This window comes from Rhinichthys klamathensis, unplaced genomic scaffold (assembly GCF_029890125.1).
Source record: "Rhinichthys klamathensis goyatoka isolate OS25496 unplaced genomic scaffold, OSU_Roscu_1.1 h1tg000430l_1, whole genome shotgun sequence".
In the NCBI taxonomy this organism is placed as follows: Eukaryota; Metazoa; Chordata; class Actinopteri; order Cypriniformes; family Leuciscidae; genus Rhinichthys; species Rhinichthys klamathensis.
In genome coordinates, this window is record NW_026606926.1 from 942964 (window position 1) to 962673 (window position 19710).

The 19710-nt window shown below is 38.0% G+C and overlaps 1 protein-coding gene across 1 annotated transcript in view; it reads right to left on the minus strand.

The window, feature by feature from the left end:
• exoc4 (exocyst complex component 4) overlaps window positions 1–19710 on the minus strand; it is a 119438-nt gene that overhangs the window by 39611 nt on the left and 60117 nt on the right. The window contains exon 11 of the mRNA XM_056235730.1: window positions 3547–3766. Within this exon, the coding sequence (XP_056091705.1) occupies window positions 3547–3766 (220 nt within the window). The remainder of the gene's footprint in view (window positions 1–3546; window positions 3767–19710) is intronic.

Consider the following 19710-nt stretch of genomic DNA (forward strand, 5'->3'; position numbering starts at 1 on the left):
AGTGTCTGCTTTCTATTAAGACAGCCTTTGAAATACAACCTTTTCCAAATAGTCTGTGAATGGTCACTCATATTTCATTTTAGACAAATGAAAGCAAGGCTGTGAATAGAAGTACAATCTATTCAATAAGTCATACGGTCTACTTTTCTGTTGATTATTTAACATATAGAACATCGAAAATTTCTTTCCGGTAAAGAGAAAGTACAACACATTGAAATACAACACATCTAGCCACATATATATATATATATATATATTAATATATACGGTGGTTGTCCAAAAAAGATTTTACAAAAGGAAAAGGTGACAAAAAGTTGGTTAGCTTTAAAAATGCTGACAACAACTGACATAAAATCTGTCCTAAGATTTCCTCCTTTGCAGTATAGCAAGTAAACGGGAGTGGGTGTTTATGGGTGTGTGCTAACATGGTTCCTGATGGCAAAGTGCAGTATATTTAATGTTGTGAAACTAAAAGAAAACCCCCTTTCCCTACGGATCAATGCTCCACTTCTCCCGGGCTGATTTCTCATAAAACACCTGCTGTAACATCCGAGCCAGGGCACCTGGAATACACAGACATGCACCCATAAACACACACCCACATCTCTTTGTCATCATTTCCTTGACCACAGGAGAGCACTACTTTAAGCATCATTTGCCTCCTCCATTTGGTCTGAAATGCATCACAGAGGCAATAGACAATCTGGAGAGAAGCGTCACTCAACTTCATGGCTTCTCACAGGATGAATGGCTGTTCAGTCTGAGAACAGGGTCAAATCACGGTTCCTGCACCTTCTCAATGACACACTGCATTGAATTCTGGTCTGGGAGGTGGAAAACTAAACTTTTGTTTCATAACTTCAGATGAAATTAGACTTTTCCATGTATTTTGTTGTCATAAACAGAACAGAAGTAACAGACATGCAGTCAAATTGCTCTTACAGTCTGTCTCTGCACCTGTTCCAGGTGATCACATGCTAATGAGGCAAAGAGGGCGGGGTTAAATCCTCTGATCAGTAGCAGATCAAATGGTCATGGAGATAACCTCTTTCCAATCCAACAGCAAACACAAGGTGTGTCATTTCACCAATTCATCACTGGCACTTTCTCTTTGGCCTTATTAGTCACTGTTGAATATCGTGCATATTAGGGGCCGAAATTAAATGTTTACTAAACCTGCCAATAGAGAGTCAATTTTTTTTTATTATATTAGTACATGTTATATATGTTTTCATATATTCTACTTATTATTTTATTTTGTATCAATAGGACTGTTTATCAAAAAAAATAAAATAAAAATTATGGTTTCCACAAAAATATTAAGCAGCAAAACTGTTTTCAACATTGATAATACTAGGAAATGTTTCATGAGCACCAAATTAGCATATTAGAATGATTTTTAGAAAAGATCATGTGACACTTTTATTTTTGACAAATCTAAGTAAAAAAAAAAAAATGTTGAAAAGTACAAAAAAACAGGAAAGTTGTCTAGGAATAGCCAGAGCCAATTTTTATTTTTGACAAATGTAAGTAAAAAAAAAAAAATGTTGAAAAGTAAAAAAAAAAAAAAATGTTGAAAAGTAAAAAAAAACAGGAAAGTTGTCTAGGAATAGCCAGAGCCAATACCGTACTTCTTGCGTCAGAACTTTGGCAGAAGTTTCTTTAGTAAATTTTCCTTCAGTTTCACAACTTGTAAACGTGTAACAGGCCATTTGGTGAGTACAATTTTATTTACTCGTTACAGCCAAATTTTACCCACATTTAGTGCTTGGCAAATGCTCATTTAGGACCTTGATACAGATGGACGTGCTTTCCAAATCCTGTACTGATTTTCTTTCCTCTGCTAAGTTCAAAATGAACAGGCAATTTTCAAAGCCACACAAATAAATACACACACATGCTTGAGAACACAAAACAACTTCACACACTAATACAGCTCTTCATAAAAGAGTTCATTAAATGCCTCCTTGAAGAGCAAACTCTCGTTCCCTCAGTGCGTCTGTCTAACACACGAACCCATGATCCAGGATCTGGTTCTACAACAGTACAAAGCAAAAGGCCGGGATGGAACGTGCCACACGGGCTGTCAGGAGCAAAGCTGCAGCACCTTTGATTTAAGGTAATTAAAAAATAAAAATAAAAAAGCGAAAACAAAGAGCATTTTATGGAGCTCCCGCTATCCAGAGAGTCGCTCATTAGCCCAGCAGGGTAATTAGCAAGATGCCGCAGTCCTCGTTAAGGAGAAATCATAATCATAAACAAATGGCTGTGAGCTTTTGATGTCTTCCCCTCTGTAATGAACTGCCACTGTTCTCAAAATGAAAGCAATGCTAAGACGTACGTACACACATGAACACACAACTTGGAGAGACTTGTGATGACAGGTCTCAGTTTAAAGAGTAAAAGGGGACCATAATGGCTCTCATCTGAGTAATATCGGAGCGCTAAAACTCATCACACTCAGCACAATGGCATTCTTGCCCTCATATATTTGCAAAGAGAGCTTCTCATGAAGTTAATTGACCAGATCATGGATTCCGAACGCAGAAAGACATTGAAATAACTCAGTTGTACATGCACAATTGCACATGCATACACTCAGGAACAAACAGAAGCATGCAGACAAGCATAGAAGACAATATCTGTTACACTGAATTAGTGTAGGATTTACTTTGAAACTATTTTCGCTTAGAAATTGCTAGTAAATTTCACACACAAACGATAAGTAACACACTGTTTTAAATGAGAATTTTTGAAGTAGAAAGACTGGAAATGTGCTCCAATAATCTGTTTTGTTTAAAACTTCAAAAAAAAATTGTGTGGCAGCTTCTTCAGGGCAGTACTAAAATATTCAAATAATATAATATAACGTTATTAATAATATAATATAATCTTAAAAGCAGCACAAAAAATATCTCTCTATGATTCTTAATTTGTTGTTGTTATGGGAACTATAACAAGCAAATACTGGAAAGGTGAGAAGAGAGAGTACTAAATCCCTTTGCTGATGAAGTAAGCACTTAAAGAGGTCTCAAAGGCAAAAAAAAAGGTTGTACTTCCTGTACTGACAGGAAGAAGCCCTTGGAGAGATGGACAGCTGGCAGCTGGTCACCAAGGAGCAGTGCTGTGTGTTATATAAGCTGCACTTAACAGCTGATTCCAGGTCAGCCAGGATCAAACACAATTTCAGGTCCAATTATGATGCAGGGTGATAGGGGGGTAGGTGGCCTTTATTGACACTCATGGGAGAAGAGACAGAAAAAAAAAAAAAAAAAAAACCTTCCTCTTCGGTGCAGTTCAGAAGAGAAAACAATCAGACCGGGCTTTTGTACACTTGACCGGTAGGCAAATGCTGTTTGAACAGTTAATCTAATAAACGGATCGACTAATGAAAGGGAAGAAGAGCAGGAAGAAGCAACGGCGAAAAATAAGTGTGTATTATATTTCTATGTGATTGTGTGTGTACTTATATTGTCCTACATTTACTGAAAAATGTCTGAAAAAGCTTCTTTTGGGATCATTTAAACTAACAAACAAAAAAGATACCTGTAGAAGAGGTCTTTGAACTCCCAGGTTTTTCATAGTGTCAGCGCTGGCCAGGATCTTGAGCGGGTCGGACACTTTGGTCACAGCCTCAATCTCCTTATTGGTCTCGGTGCGGACCTGGCTGAGGAACAGGTCGTTGATGTAGTAGGTGAGGAAGGTGCGTAGCTGACATTGCTTAGCCTGAGCAGGACCCATACAGGACTCGATCTCCTGAATGAACCTAGTGACACAAAGAAAACAAGGCATTTTCAGTAACCCTTAAAAGCATGACCCGGGATGTCAATCACTACTCTCCTCCTCATTCCTTTTTTTTTTTTAAAGTTAGACATCAACCTTCTTAGTATTCCTCAATAAATTCATTATAAACAATATAACAGGAAAATTCTAATATAAAAGAATGCCTGTTTTCCTTTTCCTTTTCATTTTTTTGTAATAATTGTATACGGTCGCTAATGACCCGATTTGTGTAACAGTGTAAGTATATTTTTCCTGCACAAGAAGAAAATGAAGTGCAATTCACCTTTATTCCACAAGGTGGCAATGTCTGATACACAATGATGAAGTGACGTTTCACTCATAGTTACCGCAGGCAGAAAACAATAGAATAGGAAGTATCATCAGCAAAACTTGAAATGGTGCAGCGATTTAATTGAGAAAGTACTGAACGCAATCAAATATAAGAGTCCCCGTCATTTGATGGTGGATCTGGTGAAGAAGTGATCAAAATATTGATTTTGAAGATGCTGAAAATGACAGTTTTGAGAATATGTTTGAGATCGCGAATATGAGCCAGTAGCTGTAATCCAAAAGGTAACTAAATATGCTTTATTTTATTCTTCTGCAATTGTTACTCTAAAATCAGCCGAGTTTTACAGTATATTATCCAGACAGGTAGAGACCCAAATATGTAATAATGATTGGCGAAACATTCATGCATTTAAGAGTTGAATTACACAAAAGAGACACGTCTATGCAAGGTTTGACTAAGTTTGAAAATGTCAGAGCTGAGGCCTAATGGTTAGCACATTGTGCAGTGGTGCTGATATGGAAAATGTGGGTTCGAATCCACTTTTTTGTATTTTATTTCAAAATGTAATACAAATTTCCTGATTACAAGTTATATTATTAGAAAAAAAAGCAATTTGAGATAAAAAAAATGAAGAAAATAAATAAATAAGAGAATTTAAAATAATCTTAGAATATTTTTTGTTTGTTTGTTTTTCTTTGTTCTAAATGTCAAAATCATAATTTTTCTAGTCCTTTCCAGGTTTAAATTAGATTTTAAATCTCAGATTTTCAATGAGGTCTCAGACTTGTTTTGAAAAAACAAATAAAAAACAAATATGAGCATCATTTCTGGCTTTTAAATACTGCACACACCATGTGTGTCGGAGAGGGAACAAGACAGGTGTTGAGCAGGGATGGGCCGTTGCGTACGAGCAGACAGAGGCTCATAGATCAGCAGGAACACTGATTTATCACTACGAGACTACAGCTGCACAACCCCCCGACACTAAACACCTCCCTCAGCACTGCACAGCCAATTAGTCAACCCAGCAGAGGGGAGCTCATACACACATGTGCACGTTTATATATGTGTGTGTGTGAGACATTAACAGTGAAAGCCTAGCTCAGCCCTCAGTAAGCAACAACTCTACCACTTCTTTAAGTGTAACACTGCCATAAACCTAAAATAGGTTTTCGTCATACCTGAGGCCATAAAAACATTGTCAATTATTTTATTGTCTGACTATATTTATTTAAGGGAACACTGACACACATGGGTCCTAGATAAGTGATAATATCACCTTGGTAACAATACAAAAACAGCGTTAATAAGCACAATATATCGGTTCCATATAATTTTACATTTTTATTTGTATCGGACGATATTGGATGTTTCTGCATGCTCGTTTATCCGATTTTTACATTTACTGTAGATGACCTTTTCTGTCATGTTAATCTTGATATTCGTCATTCCTGACCCAATGAAACTTTAAAATGTATGTATTCCAAATCAGTATAACAATTTATTAAAAACAACGATCATTTGGTTAAGCTCAAACACTTTGAATGAGGAACTATGAAGTTCCAGAATAAAAAGTGCAGACAATTGTATGGTGTCGCAGTGTATCGTGTAATAGCGGAGCTCTGCAGCCGGTACTGTATAATATATACGGCAGGGTTTCTCAGGGCCCTCTTGAATAATTTGGCATGGTTTAGAAATACAGACAAAGATAATAGCTCAATCTCCACTTCATTATGTCACCAATATAAATGTCCTCTATAAGAATTATTCACACCAGATGGTGTCTCTTACTTTCGCTCTCAACCGTCTAATAGACACACAGTTATATGTGCACACAGTGACACACAAAAGCGTATCTTGGGCACTGTCTTCATGTGATCATCTTGCTGTGTTAATATTTCATTCCATAAGTCTGTCTGATCAATGATCTTATGAGGTAAATGGAAGGTGACAGCTGCTCTACAGGCTCATTGGCTCTCTCAGCTAATCGAGTTTTGCTTCGTCCGAAATTCAGAGAAGGAAAGCGCATCAGGGACATCGTGAGCGTGACCACATTGACCGTCATGACAGAAGTGGCTGTTAAAGGAAGAGACACAGAACAGCCTGTAAAAAAAGCCGATGACCTACAAGACACCAGTTACTACAGCAAACAGACAGTAAAAGATGCTTTTTAACTGTGAAAGACACCTCAAGTTTAAAGTAGTGAAATATAATGTCACAGATACTTAATTTTAATTATTATATGTCGTTTTAATGTTTAGTGTTTGACGCTTCATATCAGACATAACAAAAAAATGTTCCGTTTTGAACTACAATGGCCCTTAACGATTCACTGACCGACTCAAATCACTATTTGTTTGAAGAATCTTTTTAAATGACTCATTTCTGAATTGATTCATAAGAGTCATTTTTTCTCGACTCTGTGTTTGTTGTTGCAACAAGATGATTTCTGAGAAAGCCATATATTTTGTCAACTGTCGCCAATAGCTAAATCATTTTGAAATATTGTCCCACATTTTAAGTTTTTCATTTCATATCTGACAAAAATCGTAGTTGCCATCTGGAGACCTACTTAAGCGCTAGTCATGATTCCTTTAGACTAGAGGAACCTCAGACAATTAAAAATGTTCATCTTACTGGGACAGAAGAACTAAAACACTCTTCTTTTTGCGTTTGATCTGTGGTACGCTGCATTAGGCAGGTGTGGAGAAGATGGCGCTCCTCTCTGCAATCACATATAATGTGTAAACAGCATGTGGGTGTGTAACCAGGCTTGAATGTGCTGAGAGATGTTTGAAAACAAGATGAAGAAGACTTCTTTGGAGGATGGAAAAAAGAGCATGTGGACAATCCAAGGGTGAAAAAGGAGAGCAAGGAGGGAAAAACTCAGTGCTGTGGATCAATCAGTCTCACAGTCACATGGGCTCACCAGACGCCCTGCTGAAAATAGCCACATTGTTCTCTATGACAGGAGCACAGCAGACAGAGGAATTCATGTATAAACGCCACATGCTCTTCACACACTGTCTTAAACATGTGTATTAACATTCAATCTGATGAATTTTGAACACCTAAGCCACCTTTTCACTGCTTACGATAACCGGCAGACGATAGACCAGAGCAGTCATTCATATCCAATGGAGAGTCACACAGAGTTCTGATTCTCTATGAGGGATTTCTGAATTCTACTTGTGTGTTAATATAGAGTAAAACCATTTGACAAGATGTGATGTACTACAACAAAAAGTATGAGTGTGACATGATGTGTATACAATGTTTAACATGCGACTTGTGCTGAATGGATAGTTATGAAATAAGTCAAACATAATAATTAATAATAAGAAAGAAAGACTTTTATAACAGCACTGTTTATGTGTTTACGAGTCGGCGTCGTGCGGATGAAACTGATGTGGGATCAGAGTAGGAACAGTCACCATACAGAATGAGATGTCTATAAGCATAACTCAAAGCTAATAAGGGGATTATGGCATGTAATCAAAGCTGAGGTCCTTTACGTTCCTCACTGAAATACAATTACTGCCGTGAGATCGGGACATAACCGTTCACTGACGGATGATCGCAATCCATCCAGAGGATAACAGAAATGAAACACAATGAACATTTGATGAGGGTCCGGAAGACTAGGAATAATGATTATAACTCTACTGTGAATAAACAGAGGTTTTAGCCTGTGTGTGGCCACAAGATTGATTACTTGTATTGCTCACACAGGATTAGGGATATGAATAAACTCTAACCCTAAGCATTAATCTTACAGTAGATATGCATATTTGAGACCCTATTGTAAGCAACAACCACCCAGAACACTCTAGCAACCGCATACCACTGTAAAAAAACAAAAAACAAAGAACAATTTAGCAATCGCATAGCAACAACCTAACAACCACCCATAATTTCCGCACAAGTTCTTCAGTAGTCTTTCTCCTGCAGTGTGTTAGCCTGAATTCTCTGGCTGAAGTCTAAAGCACCACTGACTCATAGTGTGCGACTCTTCTAAATCAAAGCCGTCGTCTTGTAGACTCTCTCACAGTCATACACAGACAGAGAAACACTGCACACACACTGAGTCCCAGTTTATTAGCGCCGACTGCCTCTGATTGCGCTCAACAGCATCTAATTAACTGTCATTAGAAAGCAGATGTCTGTGCCCAAGGCCTTCACTGGATTATTGTGTGAAAAGCGCCCTGCCTGTGAGTGAATACACACACACACACACGAAAGAAGGTACGTCAACCACTTCCTGTACTTCTCCCCTCCAAACCAATTACAAGCTCAGTAATTAAACCATCCTTGTAGTATAAATATGTATTTGTGTATTATTGAAGACTACTGAACAGAAGGGTGAGGGAGGCCATGAAGAATAGTGTAGCGCAGTCATTTTTAATAAGAGCAAAGTGCCCTGAGGTTTGCTGTCTGTCACTGCAGCTGGGCAGGTTGGCTTGTGTAATGGACATGCTGCAGTCTGGTGTAATATTCACTTCTGAAGACTGACAGAGAGCTTTATGCGATCAGAGAGAGAACGCTGAGGATATAAACAGAGTGCTGACACTCCAAAACACGTACAGCCGTCAGAATCACCAGGTGTCACCGCTTTACAAACTTTTCTGGTTTTCTACTACATTTTATATCGAGACGTAAAAGTCTGAACAGATTTTAGGCTTTGGCATTCCTTCAGGGAACAGCACTTCTTAAAGGGATACTCCACCCAAAAATGAAAATTCTGTCATCATTTACTCACCCTCAAGTTGTTGCAAACCTGTATGAGTTTCTTTCTTCTGATGAACACAAAGGAAGATATTTTGAAGAACGATTGGAACTTTGGCACCATTGACTTCCATAGTATTTTTATTTTTTTCTACTATGGAAGTCAATGGTGCCAAACAACTGTTTGGTTCCAATCGTAAAATATCTTCCTTTATGTTCAGCAGAAGAAAGAAACTCATACAGGTTTGCAACAACTTGAGGGTGAGTAAGTGATAACAGACTTTTCATTTTTGGGTGGAGTATCCCTTTAAAGTTTGAATTATATTTGTGAATTCAATGTTAATTTAGCATCCATCCATCCATCCATCCATCTAATTTAAAATAATGTTTTTTAGTTATATATATTTAAAAAATGTATTTATTCCTGTAATGCAAAGATGTATTCTCAGTCATTAGTCGTGTCTTTAGTGTCACATGATCCTTCTGAAATATGCTATCTCTATCTCTAATATGCTGATTTGGTGCTCAGGAAACATTTCTTTGATTATTATCATCAATATTGAAAACAGTTCTTACTTTTTTAAGTCTTTTTTAATTCTAACAGTTCTTAATTCTTACTGACCCCAAACTTAGGAATGGCAGTGTATATTATGCTACTAAGTAACCCTTAAACGCAAAGCAGCCCAAAATTAATTCGGAGCTAGTTGGGAGTGAAAAATAAAAAAATAAATAATAATAAAACCTTAAAATGCATTTGGTTGAAAAATAGCTGACCTTGAAAAAGAAAGTCCATCTAGCATAAAAAAATAAATAAAATAAATAAAAAACAGTGAGGGACTCTGCAAAATGGATTGCTGGGGACTGTAGGTCAGTAATACATTTATGTTCAATAATATGGACATAAAAAACATATATATATATATATATTGAATTAAGCAACTTTTAGAATGATCATACTTTGTTGTTTTCCTCAGTAAATATTTTTAGCAAATATGTACAATTAATTAACCAGCATAAGTTATTTATTCAATAAAACATTTGAATTTAATGAGAATCCTAATATTTTCATTTCACATCTGCCCTGCCTTCAGCATGTTTTTATGATCATATGTATTTTCATTTCAGTAAAATTTGTAAACATAAAGAGCCACATGAACAATAAAGACTACCTTCTATATTTTATCGGCATCTTTAACCTTGTCATAATATAACAAGCTGAGGATATTCACCGCAGCGACAATGAAAAGTCACCTTTCAATGATCGTAAAAAAATATTGCTGTGTGGGATGATTTTATGGAATTTATAGAGCATAATTAATTTGTTTTATTTCAATATAATATCACTTCAAAAGAAGGTTTTTAATAGCTGATGCCTCATTCAATTAAAAAGCCAATAATGTATCAGTCAAAAAAGAGAGTTTAATTCTATAGGTCTCACATGGTTAAATCTATGTAAAGACTATTTTTAAATGAGCATGAAGAGCAAACCACTAAAATACACCACTAGATGGCAGTATGTCAGTTCTCTCTGTACAGTATGTGTGCAGTCAGTTCTCCAGCCTCCTTAATGAAGGGAAACTGTCTTTAAAAAGCATTAAGATTGCATTTACTGGGTTACTATTGAAACCGACTTCGTCGTGCGATGTATTTAGCTTTCTTTGCGTTCCTACAAAGACAGCGGTGAGGTAAATGAATATGGCCAACCCACACATACACCCACTAGCTCTGAGACCTCCTGCTGTCTGCTGCAGATCTTACACACATGCACACACACACACACACACACACACACACACACACACACACACACACACACACTCTCTCTCTCACTTAAGGTAGCGCAATATGTGTAGGACAGAAATGCCTTATTGGAAAGCTAATTAAAACACATGGAGGCGGAAATCAGAGAGCAAACCCCATACATTGGCAGATTCTCAAAGAAGTTCACTTTTCTTCATCCTTCTCTTTCTCATAATTTTGTCTGTATCCCCCCCCCCCCCCCCTCCTCCTCCTCCTCCTCCTCCTCCTCCTCCTCCTCCTCCTCCTCCCTCTCCCTCCCCTCTTCTTTCTTACAGCATCATTATTTACGCAAACAAAAGCCGCAAACCAAAGAGAGCAGTTTGTAATGAGCTGCATTTCTGGTGGAAATTATGAAATGTTGTTTAGGGCCGACCAATTCGGCTATATGAGATACGAAAATGTATGTGTGCGGGCGAGAGGGAAAGTGGTGTTTTAGGCCAATTAAAATAGGTGAAATCTATCACACGAAGAAGACCAGGGGCTTGGATTCCTGCAGTCAACAGGAAATGAGATCAGCTCATTTGGCTGACATGTCCCCATGTTGACAAATTACCCTCCCTGATTCACTTTCACGTTCTTTGCTTTGCCTCCTTCCTTCTCAACATCTTTCCCTCCCACCGTCTTCGGCTAGTTTCTCATCCTCTGCGCCCCTTTTCTGCAGTTGGAGGGAAAAGTATGTAATGCTTTGACCTCAATAAAGCAGTTTGGATCAGAAAGCTCAAGAATACCGCTTAAAGGTACTATACGATATGTAACTTTTTTTTTGTAAATAATGAATCAATCCTTTTTCCAAAGGATTTTCTACTGTGTTGACAGTGTCATGATAAGACAAAAATAACAAATAAAATTCTTGTATTGCTCTCTCTTTCTTCAGGGGAAATTTAAATGTGAGATTAGTGGGATTTAGCAGGATCAGTCGGGTCTGCAAGAAAATTATTCTATGCAGATAGCGAGTGATTTTTAAGCAGGAGCAGGCGGGAGTGGACCTCTACTTTAATGCATGTACGGTGTGGATAGGTTAGTTGTCACAACGAGCGAGAAAGGTTGACATGGAGGACGCTAAATCACAAACCTCCAGAGGATCTTCTGCTGGCAAAAAGAGAACGTGACAGAGCATGTAATAAAACAAGAATCAACATGGGCTTGGCTTTTTGGAGATGCCGAGAACTGAGGGATTTGAAATGTTGTAAAAGGAGATGCTGTTTTTATTATTTAACAGCTAAGGTATTTTATTGAACAGATAAATTGCCATTTGTAGCTCTCTAATAGTTCATTATAAAGCATTATCAATTGTGAAGGGTCATGAAATGCCCCTTTAAATTCAAGGGTTCACATACTTTTTCCACCTTACATTTTTGAACATGTAGGTGCTTTCAATAAAAAATATGAAAATCCATCATCGTTTGTGTTATTTGCTTAAACATTCTGTTTGCCAACCAGAACAAACACACTACACTATTCTACCTCTGAATGCTTAATGTGGCCTTTACAAACACACATCACTGCCTCCCCAAGCAGCTCACCACACATCTGGACTGGATAATAACCTGTCAGTCTTTTTGCCTCTGAAAGCATTTGTTTTCAGAGCAGCGGAGGGCTGTTATTACCCTGCGTGGTGTGAGCGAGGGAGGAAACTCTGCAAATTGAGCCATTAGAGCAGGAGTTGGGAGTGGCCTGCATTATTGCCTTAAATGGGAGCCGGCATGGACGAGCGGCATCACGCACAAGGCGATAACAGCGTGTGTGAGAGTACGAGCCAGAAAAAGGGAGGGAAGGCAAGTGATTGTGCGGTTAAAAGGGCGAGAAGTGTTGATTGACACACTACCGGCTTAACAATTCAACCCCCCTCGGGATCTGGCCTAATCAAACTCCCTTTCAGGCCACAAAATGGCTGAATCGCTAGGGCCCTTTTCAACTTCCCTCTTAATAGAGGCTGCGAATGCTCACTAAACAGTGCAAGAGGGGGTTCAGGAGTTTTATGAAGCCAATAGCGCGAGCAGGTCATCATCGCATCTCAGTTGCGAACCAGACTCCAAGCACTTTAGAGCTCCTTCAATTAGAGCTCAGCGTCTCCTACTGAAAGAACCTGGTAAGCGCTCCCGTGTTCCAGCTCCTCGGGGCTCTGTGAAGGAGAAGGACTTAATTAAATCACAGAGGCTTCGCCAAAGAGCACGGCCCAGGGCCAGCTTTATGATTTATGGGTCGGCCGTGGAAAACAGTGAAGGCTGATCCTCGGAGGTGACTGAAGAAACCAAACCAACATGTGAACCCAAGAAATGCTCTCCGTGGAGCATCGTCTGAACTTTTAGAAAGCGTGTGCTCAGTAACACCTCGTCTGGTGTTGGTGTACAAACATAGGATTTTTGGCAGGAGGACGTTAGCACTGCTTTACAGCCCAAATAATGCCCTCTACTAACATCCGTCATTATTCACACATTACAGGCAACTACAGGCAGCAATAAGTATGTTTATACGCGCATTCATAACCAAGCTACAGTACAGCGGGTTACAGCTACAGTCAAAAAGGTCTCCATCTGTGTTTTACGGAGAAAAAAAAGAAAGGCATTCAGGATTGAAACAACATGATTTTTAGTTAAACTATTCCTTTCAAGGCTCCTAATTGAAAAATAAAAAAAACAAGAGAGCCATTGGTTTCTAAAATATGTACATATGTAAATTTCTAAAATATATAACTTAGACAGTTACCTCTGATACCACTCTAAATCAACTTCAACTTCATTATATTTATGTCCCCCAAGGGGCAATTCGTTTCAATTAGTCCATATAAATCGTAATATGGATTTAAGCATTTTCTGTAAAGCTGCTTTGAAATGATGAATTGAATTCAACATTTTTGGAACTAAACTGCAAAATCTTTTAGCATTTATTTAGCAAAAAAACATCTCTGATTCTAAATATTATGTTGATTATGATTCGAACATGTCACCCACATTAGTTTTACTACCAAACTAAATTTCAGTTACACTTGATTCAAAATTGCAAATGGACCTCACCATGCTAAACACTGACCAATAATATTTTTGTAAAACATTACAATGCTTCTTTTAAATACCATTTATTGCAACAAACCTCTTTTGTCTTTAATTATAAGTTATGGTTCCTGGTTCATTTCGAATCAGACATATCCAAAAATGACTCAGTGAGGGAGTTAACTGTGAACCGTGAAGTCACAGCAATTTTGAGACAATTTTATAAATCTTTTTGATATAAACAAAAAAATGATTAACTGAAGGAGTCTGATTTAAACACATTAACAGCCCTGAATGATTCAGAGTGAGTATATATTCACACAGTAGCAGAATGCAGCTACCAGTCTTAATACGGTTACGTTCACACACAGTATGGTTATTGACGGTGACAACCACATTCTATAACCAAACTCACACCTGTAAATCTTCAGGACTCACAACCGTTGTCTACGTACAGACAACAGTATCCCAGACGCTACTATAAGTTAGTTTGTGAACAGGACCTTTCGAGACCTGTAAGTATATGTGGTTGTCAATCCCAAAAACTGACAGTGTGAACGTAGCCTAGTCACAGCAGGTTTGACACCACTTTGTAACTTTGAGACTCATTAAAAAGAATCAATTCATAATAGACATGATGGAAGCACAACGGTTTCCAGACAGCCATCATTGCAATATTAAATAGAGTATATATTTTTGCATTTTTTGAGACCATTTTAGACACAGTCTAGAGCCCTGGCTTTACACTCTTGCTCTTTGATAAACAAGAGATGGAACAGAACTTTCTTTTCAACTGTCTAGTCATTTAAACAGCTTTTGTAGACATTGATAGTGAATGATTCAGTATGACTCACCGAAGTAAGTGTAAACTCCTATAGGCCTCCAGACAATAAACACAACTGTCCTTTCCTTTCAGTGACAGAGAGAGAGAAATTACAGTACATAACTACACTTAACACCCTCCACGACCCTACACTGCATTGCAGCAGACACCAAGAATAAAAATAAGTGCAGACCAGAGGATGTATTGCAGAGCAGAGCCAGATAAGGGGCTTTAAAGCATGTAAGGGTAGCTGTTATCTGCCAGCGACCCCTGCAATAGATCATTATAGTGGTCAGATCATACAATGGACTCTTAAAGCTGCGCAACTCTGTACTGCATTACAGCGTCGCTCCGTAGCTGTGAGAACTGAGCGCAGGGATCATTCTGATAGGAATATGGGATGCTTTCCTTTCCTTCCATCACCCACAGGTGCACTTAAAACTGAAACCAATCTACGAGTCACTATTGGTCTTATAGCGCTCACGAAGCCATTTGCAAAATTGGAATAAAGCACTAAATCATATTTACCACCCTCGCTTTCGTTTCGCACTCCACAACTCACTTTTTAACAAATTCCCTCTCTTCTAAGCCGGAGCGTTATTCCCCCGGCAGGCATTTGCTGCCGTATATCCGCACGAGTGGTATATTGAAATGGTTTGAGGTGTACCGGCGGTTGATTGGATGTGAAAAGAAAACAATGAAATAAGAGGGCCAGAACGGGGGGAGGCAATCAAAGTGCTCTGAAACAAATACCGTGTTGTTTGGTCACATGGGGGGCAGAGGGCAGCTACAAGATTTGGTTAAATTCAGAAGGTGCCGCTCAAAAAGCGACCTATTAAAATCGCATTCAGTGGCGTTTTTTCCATCGGAAAGAGGCGAGTCAATCATCGAATGCGCTTATGCCTGAGGCAAAATAATAAGGTTCATATTTCGCTGGGCAAGATTCAATTGTGACCGGCGAGATCACCTCTGCTTCGAGCTGTCATATATATGATTCACATTAGCGTGCAAATAAGTGGCGTGTCTGGCTTTCGCAGGTATGCGGGGTGCAGACGTTCACAGGTACGCAGGCGGCTGTAGAGCATGTGGTGGAAGTGGATGAGGTCAGGTGACCCTCCCGCTGGAATGCGAAGCTGTCTATCTTCGAAGGCCTGGAGAGCACATGCGGAGCGATTCTGGAATGAGGGAATAACCTTGAGCGGGATTTGAACTAGTTGGGTAGTTTTGCCGAGGGCGACACACTGTGTGATTGTCGTCGCTCTCCTCCGTTCTAATCCAGATCAATGAGAAACACGGGCTACCAGGAGTTGTGGCTACTGGGAACAAGAGGAAGTGAAATGTGTGCGTGAATGGAAGGAGAAAGCAATGGTGTGTTCCAGTACTTTCGCTGTGATTAGTGTCTATGTGAGTGATGAAGTGTGTTTGGTGGAGAATGCTATATAAATATTATGGCAAGCGGCAAACAAGCAAAGCACAAAAATATCAATCAGAGTTTGCATTGTGCTTTTAAAGATCATAAATGAGACGAACAAAAAAACTCTGGCAAAGAAGATGACTTTTGGGTAAATCATATTTGACTGGTCACAATCTGTCACCATTGTATAGTTATAAATACAAAAATATCTGGTGAAAAATAGTACAGTAAAAAAACAGTTTATATTACAATATTTAGCACACACACACACACACACATATATATATATATATATATATAGAGAGAGAGAGAGAGAGAGAGAGAATGAAAAACAACAATGAGAATTTGCACAAACTGATGGATATAGAAAAAATGAAAACTTGTAATATTGTAATAATACTCAAAATAAATCTTTAAGTCAAAACATATATTTCTCCAATTGATTTCTTTATGTACTTTCCATATTATGCACAATTCCTTTGTCCATTTTACTCCAAATATATAAATTCATTAAAATTAATAAAATAATAACAATAGTAAAATAAGTCTTCATTATCTTTCATCAAAATGGAATACTTGCTCAGCCTCAGAAAAGACTTTTTTGGATGACTGTGGATGATAAAATCAAGTCTTGTCTAAATATGTTTCATGCTGAATATCCTATTTCACTCTAAACTACATAAAATGACAGACATCATATTGCTTGTAAATGCCAATTTGATGTTGACTATTAAAAAAAAGCTTCTTGCATTTAAAACTTCTGCATTTAAATTACCTCTGCTACTAACATACATTTTTGACACTGAGAATCATATTTGAAACACAAGTGCAGGAATATGTTAATCAAGAATAGACAAACGCTTGGATGTAGTTGGATGTAATCAAATGAAATCAACTGGGCACACTGCAACATGCTTCTCTTTGTTCTTTATTATGTTTCATTTTGATCTTTGATTTGAGTAAAAAAAAAAAAAAAAAGTGGAGTTTTGTATGGGAACTCTGTAAGTGCAAGGCATTATGGGTAGGGTGACTCTCTGTAATGAGAGTCTTCTCGTTCTTTAAAATTGGCTTCACATACGTTCTATTTCCAAAAGAGCAAGAAAATGAAAGGCGCTCATCTGATGAATCTCAATTCATAGATAAATGAAAACGAAAGTCAAATATGGCCGATATTCTGCCACAACACTGAAAAGAGAGCGCGAGTGAGAGGGAGAAAAACTGAAAGAAAGAAAGAGAACAATCTTGATCTTGTCAGTCGTCTGCCTGGTTTGATTGGAAAAATCTAGCTTCCCAGACTCCCAGCACCTGGGATCCATGTGGCCTGTAAAACAGAGACTTTTGATGGCTCTTCATCAAAGAAAAGACTCCATTTCAAGTCTCGCACACACTCTTATTCTTTCCACTCAAGACCAAAGTAAGTTCTCCAGCATCTGATATGTCCCCAGCTCTCTCAATAACCATCTGTTATGGCATTTCCCCCCTGAAGAATCGCCCCAGTCCTCCTCCTCCTCTCTCTCTCTCTTTCTCCTACCGAGCATAAAGCAGAACCCCACTGATGCCTCATACTTAGTAAATTACATTTGCAACCAGCAGGAATAAATACTAGAGATAAAGACTGCTGTAATGTCCTCAAATCCATTAGAATCTCATATTCACACATCGCAGAAATCACATTACAACACAACTAATATCATTTCACCCAATTCGGCTGCCGTGAGTGAAACAGTAACATCACACGTAATGGATTTTTTTCCCCTCATAGTCTCCTCTGACTGTTATATTTCCTTCCCATCTTCTCGCTTTCCTTGAACATTCCCTCATTTTCTTCATGTCTGAGTAAAATGTAAATTATTTGGGTGTATTACAACACAATCCAGGGTGGGGGAGAACAGTGTACATCTACATGAATCAGATTATGCTGTGAACACTGGCAGAAGACAACCTAATCTATTCAACAAAGAAAAAACTGTCTGCAACGGAATCCATACATTATGAGCTGTAAAACACACAGGGGTTTTACAGCAAAAAGTAACATGCACCATTCTGCTCTAAAAACACTTTTTGGAAAACCAAACTCTTATGTACACAGCAAACTAAACTAAAAACTTCTATGAGCACTCTGAAATAAACTTGTGTTTACTTATAATTATTCACTTAAATAAAAATAAACTTCTATGTTCACTGCACACTAAACTAAACTTCCATGCACATTACAGAATCTGTTTTTGGGTGAATCACGCAACCTGTCAAGAACAAGCCTGGTTCACATTTCTTTCTTAAATCAAAATGTAAAATTAATTGCTTACAGTAAATAAGGCATATTTTAAGACATTTGAGGTTCACTGCATTGTGACATTATTTGCATGACAATAAAGAACATTGTCCCCAACCAGTTCTCATTAGTGTAATGCCAAAATAAACTCCATTCTCATTAAAATAACAACATATTACTTCTAACTACAGTATTTGTACATCATATGCACCCTAAAAGCAGCATTTGTTTTATGATTTATGCTGATTTCAATTATAAAAGAAACAGATAACTGTTACAAGACATCCCGTGCTGTAATTAGAATCTAATGTGAAGTATAATTGGGAAAAAAAATCCTGAAAAATAAAATGCCTAAAAGAATTGGAGTCGGAAATATGCTTAATTCTCATGAAAATAGTGCTGCAAAAGTCCTAAAAACAGATTTTATTGTATTTATGCAAAAAAAAAAAAAAAAATGTGAGAAATTATTATCCAACATTAGTTTCTGCTAATAGTGAGGTTGAGACGATAGGGATAGAGAAAGAGATGTGCTTAGCCAGCCAGGGCAGCACAAGTCACTGATGCCCTGTAAAGCCATTAACTGAGAGAAAAAAGAAAAAGAAAAAAAAAACCACGATGATAGCAACTTACAAGCAATCACAGTTCGGCAATAAATGCCGCCTTGCACCTTAATTGTCCTCTTTGGCATATTTTAGCACAAAAAATTAGCAGCACTACCTTAACTAACGCTTACCAGAAGTACCATTAATGGCATCAGAGAGGACACAGAGCCACCCACGATAATGAAGGATGCCAAGGTGAGCTGTATCAGTGCCCCAACACAATCAGGCTGCCAGCCAGAGCTTCACACAGCCTGCACAGAGCAACCAGGGCTACGCAGCAGAGAATTCATTTCAATATGAGAGAGAGAGTAGCCCGGAGTAACTGCACTAAATCATGTTTTAAATCAAATCCAAATCCTGTGGCCTCACTAGAGATTCTCCAGCCAGCTTGCCCAAAGCTACAACAGATTCCACTAATGCAACATTATGACACCAACGTCTACATACTCATGAATAAGCACCATTTATAAAGGAGATGGAACAGTTACCTTTAGAAACATTATGAATGAATCAAAAACCACTAGGATTGGTAATTGAAAAACCCCAGAATTATATATATGAACACACACACGCACACCATAAAACAAAATAAAACATAAAAAGTTTTATGAATTCCAAACACTGTAAATGCAAAAAGAATCATCAATGGAACCATTAATCATAAAAACAACACAACACAGCACAACTTAAAAAATAAAATAAAATAAAAACCTTTGATTGTCTTGTACATTCCAAACACTTTGGACTCTATTCCTTAAAATATATATATATATATATATATATATATATATTGTGACTTTTCTAAGACTATTCAAACGATTCAATGATGGCATATCGTTTTTTTACAGGTAAACATTGGCAGGGATCTAACCAGCATGAGAGCTTAGTGAGCCGTCTTCAACCTCCATTCCTATTTTCAGCTTCTCTAATTTGCTCTCCTCTTCTCCTCATGTCTTTCACCTCCAGAGAGGGCCTGGTATTCGGCATTCATTCTCTCATATAAAGAGCC